Source organism: Lynx canadensis, chromosome E2 (assembly GCF_007474595.2).
Source record: "Lynx canadensis isolate LIC74 chromosome E2, mLynCan4.pri.v2, whole genome shotgun sequence".
Classification (NCBI taxonomy): domain Eukaryota; kingdom Metazoa; phylum Chordata; class Mammalia; order Carnivora; family Felidae; genus Lynx; species Lynx canadensis.
Genome location: NC_044317.1, coordinates 51,538,889 through 51,553,530, shown reverse-complemented (window position 1 = coordinate 51,553,530; position 14,642 = coordinate 51,538,889). Strand labels below are relative to the sequence as shown.

Below are 14,642 nucleotides of genomic sequence, written 5' to 3'. Positions count from 1 at the left end.
GATTCTGTGTCTCCTTCTCTCTCTGCCCCTCTCCTGTTCGCACTGTCTCTCTCTCTCTCTCTCTCTCTCTCTCTCAAAACCTGAATAAACATTAAAAAAATTAAAAAATAAATAAATAAAAAGCAGAGATTCTCAAAAAATGGTCGTTCAACCCACCTCTTGGTTACTGAATTCTTTCCTTGCAGGAAAATAGGAGTAGGTAAGCTGGTAAAGTCAGGGCTCTTTTGCCTCATCTAAGTTATGCTAAAAAAATTTTTGAGAACTATCATACCACATATTATGTAGATATGTAAATATAATATTTACATGTAAATATAACGTGCATTATGTAATTATGTAAAAATAAAAATCGACACACACATACAGAGAAATAAGACTATCAGGAACTATATCAGACTATTAACAGTGGTTTCACGAAGTGGAAGATCAACAACTCTTTAAATCCTTTTTCACAGTTTTTGGCTTTTGTTGAATTTCTACAATGAACATGCTTTAATTTTACTAAGAGGAAAAAAATCCTTCCAGGGAAAAGAACACACCCCCCCCCCCCAAACACACATGCTAAATTAAATTCACAGATTCCATGTTTAACTTTTTTCCCTGAAATTCTATAAAAGTACAAACCAATGCCAAAGAGGGGAAGTATGTAATCAAACTTTAAAACGACAAAGAAAACAAAGAAGAAAACAATGGAATTAAGGTATTCCAGCCTGAAGACCACTCATTTAATCAACAGGTAATGTATGTTGTGTACCACACTCTCAGAAGACAAGGAGAGCAGAGAATCCTGTTCCCAGGAAGTGAAAACATGCTTGAGAACTACCGGGGAGGTTGCATCCAACGGCTACTGGGGGTGGGGCAGTCTTGAAGAATGAGGACAAGTTCCAGAGGCAAGGAGGAATGTGGGATACATTTCAAACCACACGAAGAACCCATGCAAAGCAGCAAAATATAAGGAAATCCTGCTTGTATTCTTGCAAAAGTAATTTTTTTAAGTTTATTTATTTATTTTGAGAGAGGAACAATGTAAGCAGGGGAGGGGCAAAGAGAGAGAGAGAGAGAAAGAGAGAGAGAGAGAGAAAGAGAGAGAGAGAGAGAGAGAGAGAGAGAGAGAGAGAGAGAATCCCAAGCAGGCTCCACACTACCAGTGCAGAGCCCGATGTGAGGCTCAAACTCACGAAACCTTGAGATTATGACCTGAGTCGAAACCAAGAGCCGGACGCTCAACCAACTGAGCCACCCACCTTGTAAAACAAGTTAAAAATTAATGCCTGTAGGAGCATAAAACAGAAAGCAGAGGACAGAAAAGGAAGAAAGAAGAGAGAGAGAGAGGGAAAGAGGAAGACGGGGGGCAGGAAGGCGGGCAGACAACCATAACAGCACCACGCATGGGAGGAGGCAAGACTGCTGAGGCCGGCACCTGGTAGGCAATGAGGCAGTAAAAAGAGGTTTTTAGTAGAGGAACCGTCATATAATCAAGACGAGGGGGGTGATGGTGGGGAAGCAAAATAAAACAGAGAGGATAGAGCCGAGAGATGAGGAAGTAGAAGTGACAGACTTGGGAACTGATCGGAGGTGATCCTGAAGCTCCAAGCCTTTTGGTGACAGGGCGGACAGTGGCACAGTCTAAGAGAACTTTAAGAAAAGCAGCAGCTTGGCAGTGGCTGGTGGTAAAGCCTCATACCCAAAAGGATTCATAAATCCAAGGGCAAGGAGAGGTATAATTTTGTCATCGGATACTGAAAAGTGGGGGCACCTGGGTGGCTCAGTTGGTCAGGTGTCCGATTCGTGGTTTCAGCTCACATCATGATCTCGCGGTTCGTGGGTTCGAGCCCCGTGTCGGGCTCGGCACTGGCAGTGCGGAGCCTGCTTGGGATCCTCTCTCTCTCCCTCTCTCTCTGCCCCTCCCCTGCTCATGCTCGCTCTCTCTCTCTCTTTCTCAAAATAAATAAACTTGAATTGCAAAAAAAAAAAAAGCGAATCAGTCTAAGAGCGAGAGAAGCAAGGTGCGGGAGGGGTTGGTCAAGACCACTGCTGTGCCCAGCTAGGGCGCATGTGGGTGACACTGAGGCACCCTGTGCTACCACAGGGGAGCCACTTGAGGAGACCGTTCACAAAAGGCTCCCCCTACAAAGGGAAGGCTTCCCCTGACAGGAGAATGCCGACTGATCAACGCTGAAGGAACCAGGGAGTCAAACGATGGGGAGAGAGTGGCTCTGCAGTGGAGAAGCTCGGCCCACACCGCCACCTTAACCAAGGGGTCCAAGTGAACATTACCAGTGATGGGTCAAACTGACATCATGTGTCACATGGTGCGATGCACCGACAAGGACACGGCATCGCTTCCCTGCTGTTTCTGCCCAAGGTGCAAATAGGAACTTAATCGTGAGGAAAACACCCAAAAAACAAGCAAACAAAAAACCCAAAAAAAACGCCAAACTGAGGAGGAACGTCCTACAAAATAACTAATCTGTAGTTCAAACTATTGAGGCCATGAAAAACAGACTAAAAACTGTTCTAGATTGAAAGAGCCTCGAGACTCGACGACTAAACCTAACGTGTGGTCCAGGATTAGCTCCCGGGCCCAAAATATTTTTGTGTTTTGCCATAAAGGACATTAATGGGACAACTAATGAAATGAAAACAGAGGACAGGTTAGCGTTGGGTCAATGTTTACGTCCTAATTTTGATAACCGCACGGTGGTTACGTAAGAGAATGTTTTTAGGAATTACCCACTGAGGTAGTTAGAAGTAAAGCTGCATCAGATCTGCAAACTTTCAAATATTTCAGACAGTTATCTATATAGAAAGAATGGTGTGGGGGAAAGTGCTAAAACACTAACACTGAAGGAACCTGGGAATTTTTGTAACTTCCAATTTGTTTAAACTTGTAATTTTTCCAAAAAATCGAAAACACTTTGAAAATAAAGGTAAGGAGAAAGCAACCTTCCCCTCCCCCAGAATGACACAGGGTATCTTTCTGAAGTGCTAGGTCAACATGTAAAGGCCTCAATCACCTGAATTGGACCTTTGTGCAGTTTTTCCCCTTGCACAAGGGAGAGGTGCCAGAAAGAAACTGATCTATAAAACCAGTGTCAAAAAGATGGACACTGACAAAAGTGTCCCCATTCTGGGGACAGAACGGACTAAACAAAGCTGCAGATCTGCTGTTAGATTAGGCAAAGTGTTCACCGTGATTCAACCCTGGTGTGTTGCAGAGAAAACCCCGGAAATAACCACGAAGTCTGCTTTAGCAGGCTTCAACCTGAAACCTGTTTTCCCTGATTTGGCACATCCTACGTAAATATTAACACCGTCACGCAGCTTACTAGGATGCTGCTGAAATTATCTGCAGCACCCACGGGCTGTGCACACCATACGATACTTAACATCATTGCAGGGAACACCGGGATCAGAGCACAGAGGGAGGCTCTAATCCCTACTTTGGTTTCAAATTGTTTAAACCCATATTCTTGAGCTCAACTACTAATGCTAATGCCCAAGAACTGACCTAACCATGCACCCGCTTAGACTACCTTCTCCTCAAAGCTCATCAGCTCTGAGAGCATCCAGGAGAAAACCAAACCAAGGGACACAATGGCAAAAGGGAGGCCAAAGAGACACGTTAGGAGAACACTTAATGAACAAATAAATGTTTTCAATACAGGCACAAATTTGTCACTTCGAGAACGATGCAGAAAACATTAAGACAGTTGTTCTTTGCAGTAACACCAAGTTGTCAGTGGAGTTGAAATACAGCTGCCTGACCAGAAGATATCCAAGGATCCTAGCTGGGCTTTTTTTTACCCCAGGGAAAAAATTCTATCAATAATGAATCCCAGGCGCCTGATCAAAGGCCAAGGTCTGCAACAGTCACGACTACTCCTTTGTTTTATTAAGCCAAAGTTTATTACCATTTGTGCCCAGGACAGGGCTGCGGACACAATGGTAACACGCCCCTTTCCCCGCCCTCAAGCGGCTGACAGATCTTCGAGGCCACAGACAAACAGGGTGGGTGCTCTGACAGGGAGCTGAGGGAGCACAGAGAAAGCACCTAACCAGCCACAGCTGCAGGCCTGAAAACACGCTGCTTGGTGCACGGAAAGGTCTCACGGATCCCGTACAACAGCCGCAAAACTACACGCAGATGGAGACCCATAAGTCTGACAGCTGTCCAGACTGCTCAGCTCCTTCTCAGAAAGCATCTCACACTTAAGGAGAGCTGATCCCAGAGTCTCCAGATGGCTCAGCTCGCCAGAAAGTAGCCCGTAGACAGTGAAAGCCATGATCAGCTCTGAGGTAACAACACTCTTACCTGTGGCTTCAATGTACTCAATACATCTCTCAATAAACACAGGGATGGGCTTCTCTGGAGTCACGACAGTTGTCAAGGGCACCCCAAAATAGTTACTCTCCCAGGTTGCCTTTGTGATGGACGGCCGGGGTTTGGGCTTTGGTTTCTGTATAGGAAAGAGAAAAGAAAGCATAAAACAAAAACAAAGTGAATATCAACATGCAACTTAAACATCAGCTAAAGCTTCCAGAAGGGAATTCACAGTGGTGTGGAAACTGCTGGGAAGACTCCAAGCAGGATAGAGATCCATTTGCTCATCTCACTAATTTTGTATTTTCCAGCCTCCAAATATCACACAAGATGCCAGCCAGTTGACACACAGTCACACCCTGAGTGTGAGACTGCATTATCAACACAAAGGTGTTTAGAAGAAGCAGGCCATGCTGAGTTAGTAACAACGAGATGGCTATCCACATCCTTTATCAGGGGTGCCCTGGAGTAAACAGGAAGTTTTCCAAACATCCCACATGGATAATGAATACACTCAAGACGGCTAAAATCTTTAAAAAGATAAAAGATGGGGGGCGCCTGGGTGGCGCAGTCGGTTAAGCGTCCGACTTCAACCAGGTCACGATCTCGCGGTCCGTGAGTTCGAGCCCCGCATCAGGCTCTGGGCTGATGGCTCAGAGCCTGGAGCCTGTTTCCGATTCTGTGTCTCCCTCTCTCTCTGCCCCTCCCCCGTTCATGCTCTGTCTCTCTCTGTCCCCAAAATAAATAAACGTTGAAAAAAAAAATTAAAAAAAAAAAAAAAAGATAAAAGATGGAATGGAGAATGAGTAATTTCCTCTTTCCAGAAAAGAAACAGAGCATGTGTTCTGCTACGGCTGAAAGCTCCAAATGAGAATTCCCTTCCATACATTAGCCCGGGGTTAATTCTCAATGACTATCGAATCAGGAAAGGGTAAAACCAACTGAGCAAACATGACAAAGAAGGTAATACTTGTCTCTTCTTTCCCAGCAGCCCCCTTCCTCCGGAGCAGGAGCAGCGGCAGCGGCAACCACTTGAGAGCTCACCGTGTACCAAGCCAGGTCCCAAATATTACTTCTTTTAAACCTCACGACATTCCGTTGAATCAAGGAAAAATGTCCCACGTGCCTAAGTCACACAACTAGTTAAGTCATAATGCTGGGATTCAAACCCAGGAGGGTCTGTCTCCAAAGCTCAGGCTCATAGAACTCTCTGAGATATTCTGCTCCAAAATTATTCAATCCTTTTATTTTGAAGCTCACATGAGGAAAAAATGCTCTGAACAAACGGTAAATTTCCTAAAAGTGACAAAAACGTACCTGAAATTCTGGACTTTTGTTAAAATATCTACTAAGGAAAAGGGTAACCAAACAGGAGCAAGGTAAATGGACCCAGGTGTAGCTCCGGCAATTCGGTTTCATGTCTAAGTTAACCAGATGAATTTAGAGGGCAGATTTATTACAAATATACGCAACCTATAAACTTGAAAGTATTCAGGGATCTTTGCATAAAATCCACTGGAGGGACAACTAACTAGCCAGGGTCAACCATTCGCATTCCTCTTCCTGCCCATCTTCGTTCCTTCTGGTACCTCTATTTATATGGGAACAAATCGCTTCCTGTTTAGTCTGAGATTCTCAGAGGACTTCCTGTGCAAACAAGTACCAAAGAAAAAGAACAACTGAGAAGAAAACGTACACGAAAGAAGGCACAAGCCCATCTCTAAGCTGGTTGACATTACCTGCAATGACCACCAAAAGGCAAAGACCATCCACTCTACACAGAGCCTGTTAACTGGGTCAGTCTGGAAGACTGTACCGCCATGCGAATGGATCTTGGCGTTCCAGAGAAGAACCACAGAGGCTCCACGAGGCTCACCCCTGCCCCTGTCCCACTCCTCATAAATGCAGCCACACCGCCTCTCAGGTTGCAGGGAGTGGCCACTGTTCCTTCCCCTTCCAGACTGCCTGCCAGAGGCAAACAGGCTCGGACCTAGACTTTTTACCAAAGAAGTAAGGAAAAGCAAATGAGTGATTTATGATGTATCTTTACACGAGATAATTTAACCAATCTAGACTCTCTCCCTGACATCTTCTATTTATATGAAGTATAACATAAAGAATTTAAGATCTGAAATCTTAGCAGACCTGGGTCTGAATCCTGACAGACAAGTCCTGTGACTCTGGGTAAGTGACTTATTAGCATCTCAGGGACAGGGCCTCCTCACAAGGTGGTCTTGAGGGTGAAATGTGGGCGACCTGGCTCAGTGCCTAGCCTCACAGTAGCCATCCAGTAATTCGAGGAAAGAGAGGGGCGAGTGGTTCTGCTGTCACACATTGTGGCAACCGGATAACCATGAGTCAAGCGATGCTCTCCCTTAAAAATGCCATACAGTTTAAATTATTAGCTACAGATTCTGAATATACAAGAAGACCATCTGGATTTCAGCGACATTCTTTTTATCAGTCTCAGTCTTGCAGAATTTCCCTGTCAAAACCGACAACAGTATTGTTCTTCAATAAAACTGATGCTTCCAAATAAATTGTTAAGGAATAAAAAATGGAACTTTTTTTCTAATCACCATAAGGCCTTCTTTTTCTTAAATTAAGTTTACTTTTATTTTTATATTTTCATTTATTTTGAGAGAGAGAGAACAAGCAGGGGAGGGGCAGAGAGAGAGAGAGAGAGAGAGAGAGAGAGAGAGAGAGAGAAAATCTCAAGCAGGCTCTGCACTGTCAGTGCAGAGCCGATGTGGGGCTTGAACTCACAAACCATGAGATCATGACCTGAGCTGAAACTGAGAGTCGGACGCTTAACCAACTGAGACACCCAGACGCCCCTACCAAGCCTTCTAACCATAGTTCTAGTAAACGATCAATTTTAATCTTATACTTCCTTCCTCCACCTTCTCAATACCAGAACAAGATGATGAGGTGTGTTCTAACAACCTAAGTTAACTAGAAACTTTACCATCTATCAACTGAATACTATGTACTGGACCCTTGCTTAAGTTCCTTAGATGTATTATTTCATTCCAGACTCACAACAGCTCCAAGGGTGTGGGGTTAATAACTCCATTTTACAGATGAAGCGGAGTCGTAGAAAAATTCAGTTACTTGCCCAAGTCAGTTTTGACTACAAAACTTGCTCTCTTAACCACTATGGTTCACGGCCCTTCCCTGAAAGGTCCTGGGAGAGGCAGAATGAAAAAATGGATAGCTGAATAAATGATTAAGGGTACACTGACAATCTGGAGAGTTTCTAAGGTAATAGAGGCCCACTCACATAAAATACCAGGGATCTTTAAGCTGGAAAAGGAAGGAATGGAGCATTATGACAACTATTTCATACAGCTATAGGACTATCTCTTGGAAAGAGAGATTATTTTATATGATTCCAAAGGGTTATGCTGAAAGAGATAAGAAGAGAACACAGGCAATTTTGGCCTTAAATATAAAGAGAAATTTAAAAAACAAAATCCCCAGGTGTTTAAAAAGGAAGGGACTGCTCTGTATAAATATTCCAAGCACAGGTTGCAAACTACATACCTCTGCCACACCACTGTCAAGGAGATTCTGCCATTCGATGGAAGACTAAATTGGATACTGCCCTTATGCCTCTCGTCCCAAAGAATCCAAGACCCTAGTTCAGTGCTTCAACTTACAAAATGCAGAAATGGAGAGTAAGCTTTAACAACAGCATCAACTCCTGTTACTAAATGACATGGATTCTCCCTCTCAGATTTAAACAAACCCTGGTTTATCGAATGTCAAAACACCTCCTAGAAGTAAGCGAAGGCTCTGCAGGGTGTCACAAAATTAGGACGGGGATTCTTGCACAACGAATTCTAAACCTTTCTAGTAAGGAAATCAGACTCTGTGGTACGCACTAAGAGGTGGGCCAGATTGTCGGTATGACAAACAACACATCAGGCACCTGAAGGGTTACTGGGCACATGTCAGATGGAAACGCCACTCTTGTGAGTGGCCTGCCAGCTGTCTCAGTCCCCGGTCAGACGTGGGTCGCTCATTATGGAGTCCCTGGGGCCCTCCAAGCAGCAGGCTCTTGGAGAGGAGAAAGTAACACCATCCCAACATCAATCTTCCTTCGAGGGCACTCACAGAGCAGGCTGAACTGAAAAAAAGCATCTAGCCAGAGGAGACCAAGCCCTGAGAATAATCTACACATCTGTGCCTCTAAGTTTAGAGTCTTATTGGGTCAAAAATGGAAACCAGTGATTAATCTGGAGTGGCCATGTGCAGGCCACTGCTAGGTACTTTGCACAATTACCTGAAACCTTACAACCATCTTCAGGGTAAGGGTTATTAGCACCATTTTACAGGTGAGAAATCAAGCTCTGAGAGAGTCACACCCAGCACTGAGAGAGCCAGGCTCCAGAGGCTAGTGATCTATAAACACCAAAGCCCCTTTTTCCCCTACGTGAACTCTATGATGAAATGACAAAAACCAAGGACCGGGTCAGTTTGAACCACCTTCATCTTGTTCTTTTGCACGGATCTATTTTTTGAACGAGCAACACAGTGCATTGTTCTTTACTTCAGTTTCCTTAAAAACAGGCCCGATTCTTAGTCTTGATAATACCCAGGTGGCAAAGGAAACAAAGAAACGAACCAATAGTTTCTGCCAGGACGGCACTGCGAAGAGACGGTGGTTGGAATTTCCCACTGGCCCCTTGGCTTTCGAAACAAGAAAAGAGCATAAAGGGAAACTCCCAACTCTGGTGGAGTAGGAAGACATCTGTAAGCCCACGGGGGTCCCTCTGGAGTCCTAGGGGACAAGAAAAAGGTTCGAATGCCATGCGAAGAATGAGAAGCGACTGACAGAAGGGCCCTTTCTATCAGGCTGCAAGATGAGTGGGTTCCAGGGCCTGATATGCAGTAGGCACTCCATAAATTTCCTGAACAAAAACAGTTTCCAATAGTGCACAGGGCCAATATTTCTTTATATTTTTTCAAGTTTAGCTGAGATGAGGACTATCTCTGTATGTACAGAAGTTTTTCTTCTCCTAAATTGTGCTCCTTTTCCGCGGATGGAGGAGGCGAGGCTCAGAAGGTCTTATACTGGCACTACCGTCCCAGACTCCCTTTTAAAAACCAGATGAGGTAATGAATTCCCTATGTCACTGTGTGGCCACTGGATAAAGGACAGTCATTTATGTACACATGTGACTGTTACCCTACTTAACTCAGTAAGGATCTTAGCATTTTTGTTTTTTAACGAATTATGCCCAAGGTCACAGAGCAAACTAGCAGCAGGGCTAATCCCAGGACCAAAGTCCTCTATCCCCCTCAACGAACTTACAATCTAACTGGTAAAAGAAAGATATATCCCTGGCAAGCAAAGCTGATCTAGACATCAGGCTCAGTAACAACTGAGCCACAAAGGAAAAGAGTCTCCCACGGCTCCAATGGAGAGCTCAGCCATTCCTTCTGGATAAGGAACATTCTATCTTCTGTGGGAATAGCAGGTACAGCTATTTAGCGATTTTGAGCTGACAACTTCAAATATTCTCTCCTGGTCTCTATAAAATACCTTTAATACATGTCAAATTATTTAACCAGATTTTAAAGTCAGAACATATGATCACCACAGTTGTACCACCTAGCAGTCTTTTAAATGCTTGGTAACCTATCTAATGAAGGAAATAAAAAACAGAATGCAGGTTGCTGGATTCTCTCTTTTTTTTTTTAAAGGAGGAATGCCATAGACAGAATGTAGTCTGGGACAGGGATAGTGCCCTCTGAATGAGAACAGTTCTCCCTCCCAAGAGTGATATTAGCAAAGCCCTCGAGAGGCCCTCCCCTCTTGCCACGGTTTGCCAAGCAGTGTACTGGCTGACTCTGGATTAAAGGAAACTGGGAGGAGTCTTAACAAAAACCAAAAGATTCCATACACAACGTGACTACAGGTTTCCCCCAAAGCACCTCTTGCATTCTATATTCAACATTACAGCTTTCTGATGAGTAATGATTCGTTCTTATTTCCAACAGAGCTTCAAAAGAACCTTTTCAATTACGTTACTCACTCGTGCCCCAAATGTATTCTTGGTTAACTGGTGCTCCCTCTTCTGGCTCTGAAAAAAATCTAAGCCCAAGTTTAAGAGAAAACCTGAGGGTGGATCTGTTCTCATTGGCAAAGTCTGTTATGAAAGCACAAACGCTTATTAGACTTGGTCTCCTTCACGCTGCCAGTTAGTATTACAGCCAGGTCACCCACTGTCTCGGGGCATCTTTTTTTAGGGTTGGGAAAGGAAGCAGCATAAAGTCTCTGCCTTCCTAGCATCCCTAATCCTCTCCCAGGATGGGAAAAGACATGTGCCATCCCTTCACAGGCCCCAAATCAAGCGAGACCACAGCCTGCTGCTCTAGAAAGGCATGAAGTCTAGCAAATCTGGGTCAGCCCCTGCTGCTGTCTCAGACTGAACGGCCAGTGCAACAGCGGGCTAACTAGGAAGGAGGGTCCACTAGTCCCAGGAAAGTTTTTTTTACAAACATCCTGCCTGATCCAACACTCACTGAATTCGGACTTCCCAGAGTTACAGGTCAGTTTTTATCTGCTTGCCTCTTCTCAAATACTGGATAAAATGCATTCAGAAGACCTTTCTCTATGGAAGCAGAGGTGATTCTTGACTCCTGCTGAAATAATTTGGGTCCTAAAAAGATATTTCAGTATCACTAGGTGGTGGATGAGAACAAGCTGGTTCAGTGATGATCAGAGCAATTCTCTGCTCTTTGAAAACTAGATATGGGTTGCCCATTGTCATTTTTTTTTTTTTTTTAAGAACAGGTGTGCTATAAGCTAAGGCCCATAGTTAAAGATAGTCTATTTTTGTCACCAAAAACACACTACAGCAGTTCTTTGGGCTTAAAATAAACTGAGAAAACGCATGACACCAGCTCAAAACAATTTCTCAAAGTTCCAGTCGCTATTTCAGTGTCCCCATGCCTTTTTTGTCCTCTACTCAACTAGACTCTGAAGCCAGAAACAAATAGCACCAGGCCATTCTTAGGGGGTAGTGTAGGGAAATGGATTTTTTTAGATAATAATCACAGTCCTTTGTCTGAAATGAACAAATTACTAGACTGATTGAGTGGTCCAAATGTGTGCCTGGCTATTGAAGATTACCATCTTTCTCGCGGGCTGGACTCTACCGACCCGTTGGAAGCGGAAGTCAGAAGAGCGGGTTCAAAAATCTCAGCTCCTCCATTTAGAAAACTACACCAACATGGGCGGCGGCAACGGGAAAAGGGCTGGTGCCGCACCTGGCGCACAGCAAGCGTTCGGTACCTCCGGGGAAGGATGAAACCCCACGGTATTCGCAACCCTGCTATCCCCGGCCTGCTTCCCCTTCACTCTCCACAGCAACCACTCTAGGTTTCTTCCACGTGTTGTTTTTTATTTTGTCTTTCTTTCCCCCCAGCTCCAAGTTCCACGCTGTTTTCTCAAGAGCTCTCCCCAGAAAACCTCCACCCTCACTGCCTTTGTCCGCCTCACTCTGTAAGTCTCCATTTACACACTGTTGCCTTGGGGAGCTTTACCGGACCCTCGCTGAGGTTAAAACTCCTTGCTCTACAATCCCTTAGCACCCTGTAGCTCCTCTGTGACAGTATTCAAAATACATGTCAGCGTGTATTTAAAATCCACCATCCCTTGACGGTAAGCTAGATAAACACACCACCACGCGCAGCGCCCTCAGCACAAAGCCAGGGGTACCACTGCTCACTAAGCGTCCGTGCGCTGAACTGGAGGTTTCCTTCCCAAAATGAATGAATAAGCACACGCTTTGGAGCAAAAATCCTTCTCTTAAAAGATGCAATTCTTTCAGGAATCAGAAAACCCAAGGTCAAGTAGGCCCCCCCCACCCCATCTTTAAGGCTATGGTATTTATTTGGCCTCACAGCACATTGAGTAGGCCTAGCCTTTTCTGAAGCACACACTGAGAGTCTTTCCCGAGCAGGTTACAAAGAGCTCATATTTCATACCATTCAGCTTGTCTGTCAAAATGCAACATCCCTCCCTGGGGAGCTAGCTGTCCAATTCCCCAGCTGGTTTTTATTCACACTAGAAACTTTAACTCCGTTCTAGGCCTCACAAAATGAGAGCTGTGTCCACACAAAGCCCCAACAACCAGCCGATTCACTGAATCCAATGAAATAAGCCAATTCACTGGGGGGGGACACAAACTGTCAAACTGGTTACTTGGTGCCTTATAGACCAAACAATGCGTGATTGAATTGGTTTGCTTTTTCAATAGGTTGTCTTGTCATGTGGTAGCTACAGTGAGTGAAAGATTTTCTTTATCATTCTGTTGTCTTTTTTTTTTTAAACACAAAGATAAGAGCACATCAGATAGAAGGGTGAATAGCCAATAATGTCTTGTCTTTAAATCCATGGTCAAACACACTAAATTCAGCAACTTGAGCTTGCCCAAAAGGCACATTTTGTGGACCAAGACTCCCAGCCTGTGGTTTCTTTTTTTTGGTTTTTTTTTTTTTTTTTTTTGGTTTAAAATAAGACCCTGCCGGTCCTGATCTCATCTTTGCAAACGCATGATACTGTGAGACAGAGACCATGTGCAACACCAACTCTTTACAGACAAAGCGTCTATTCATGGGCCCCACTGAAGTGCAATCGTAGATTTTCAATTTCATTCAGCTGAGTGCGGAAGGCTCCCACTATGAGGGTGGGTTGCTAAATGGTTCAGCTGGGAAAAGGACCCAGAATGACAGTCAGCCCTACAGTCTTCACTTTCATTAACAGAAATGAAAGCGATTCCCTCACTCCAATTCCAATTTTACAGTAAAGAGCTAATCTACCAAATCGGCCAAGGGAAGCTGAGCAATTTCTCTTTCTCCACATCACATCGGTACCCAGAGCACAGCTTTTTGTTGTTGTTGTTAGGGCTGTTGCTAGGGCAAGTGCTGAGAAAGCAGCTGAGTAACACACAGGGTTAAAACTTACACAAAAGGGAGGGACGATGTTGGTCCCTCAAGCCCTCAGCTAGACCAGACCAGCACTCTCCTCTCCTTGAATACGACATGCACATTTTCACCCTCAAGCTGTTCCTCACCTCTGTCACTTCTTCGGTTCTACCCACTCTTCAAGGTCTAGTTAAATAACACTGCCATACCTAACACCTGTCCGAGATGCAGTATGCTGAGTGTTTCACGTGCAAAACCTCATTCCGTTTCTCACCACCACATGAGGAAGGTGCCACTATGTTCTCCCTTTCTGCCGAAGGGATATGGCAGGTGAATCACGCGCCCCAAGTCCCAGTGAGGAAGCGGAGGAGTCGGGATTTGGCTTTAGGCCCTCGATCCCAAGCTCCTAATCACTACACACGCTACACTACCTTCACCGCCCCCAGCGGTGGGATTTCCACTCTGCCTCCACACAGCGCCCCCTGGGCACACCACCTATTTCCAGTAGTTGTGGAGGTCTCGCTGCCTCCACTGGGAGCCACGGTCTGGGCAAGAAGGATCCGTGCCACTTCCCCAGTGGTGTCTAGCATTCTGGCACCCGGGAGGTACTATCTGTATCTTCCATGACCGACTGGCTCTCCCCGCACGTCAAATAAATACTGTATTGCCGTGTCACGCCAATAAAAATCAGAAGCCAAATCCCCCACGTAGGGGTTGGCTTGGCATTCTCTGTCCTATGGTATCTTGCTTTTCCAGTAAGACAAGTGTCAGTCTGCTTTCTTAAGGCAGCAATTTTAACAGGAGGTTTGCCCGAACGAACGGGGAAGAGAATGAAGGCTGATCTCTGGATTAGGGTGACAAAGCAACTACACTCATCTCAAAGCACCATTTTCCGAGGCAGGAAAAGACAGTTTCACCTTTTACTCACACTTTCCAAAGGATACTCCTGAACTAGCTTCTGGCACGCTATGGCTCTTGGGCCAGAGGTGTCATTTTTATTTGACTTGAAGAGGTGTGGCCCGCATAACTAAGACGGGAAGTTAATCACTTCTTGCATGCTGACCCAGCAACCCAGGGTAAGGAAGTTCTAGGTTAGGAAGAGCTCTTTAAAAACAGGGTCCCCGGCCGTCTTTGGCTGAGCCTAACGTGTGCGCTCTTTAAAGCACTGTCTGTTTGGGAATGCGTCTTAAAAACATTATCTTCGGGGCGCCTGGGTGGCGCAGTCGGTTAAGCGTCCGACTTCAGCCAGGTCACGATCTCGCGGTCCGGGAGTTCGAGCCCCGCGTCAGGCTCTGGGCTGATGGCTCAGAGCCTGGAGCCTGTTTCCGATTCTGTGTCTCCCTCTCTCTCTGCCCCTCCCCCGTTCATGCTCTGTCTC

At 45.1% G+C, this 14,642-nt stretch overlaps 1 protein-coding gene across 3 annotated transcripts in view; it reads right to left on the bottom strand.

The window, feature by feature from the left end:
* ARHGAP35 (Rho GTPase activating protein 35) overlaps positions 1 to 14,642 on the bottom strand; it is a 127,382-nt gene that overhangs the window by 61,410 nt on the left and 51,330 nt on the right. For 2 of the 3 annotated variants that reach the window (XM_030299757.1, XM_030299756.2), the window contains exon 3: positions 4,316 to 4,460. In XM_030299757.1, the coding sequence (XP_030155617.1) occupies positions 4,316 to 4,460 (145 nt within the window). Of the gene's footprint in view, positions 1 to 3,857; positions 4,191 to 4,315; positions 4,461 to 14,642 lie in introns of those variants that run through there. The other variant, XM_030299758.1, reaches the window with a different exon arrangement.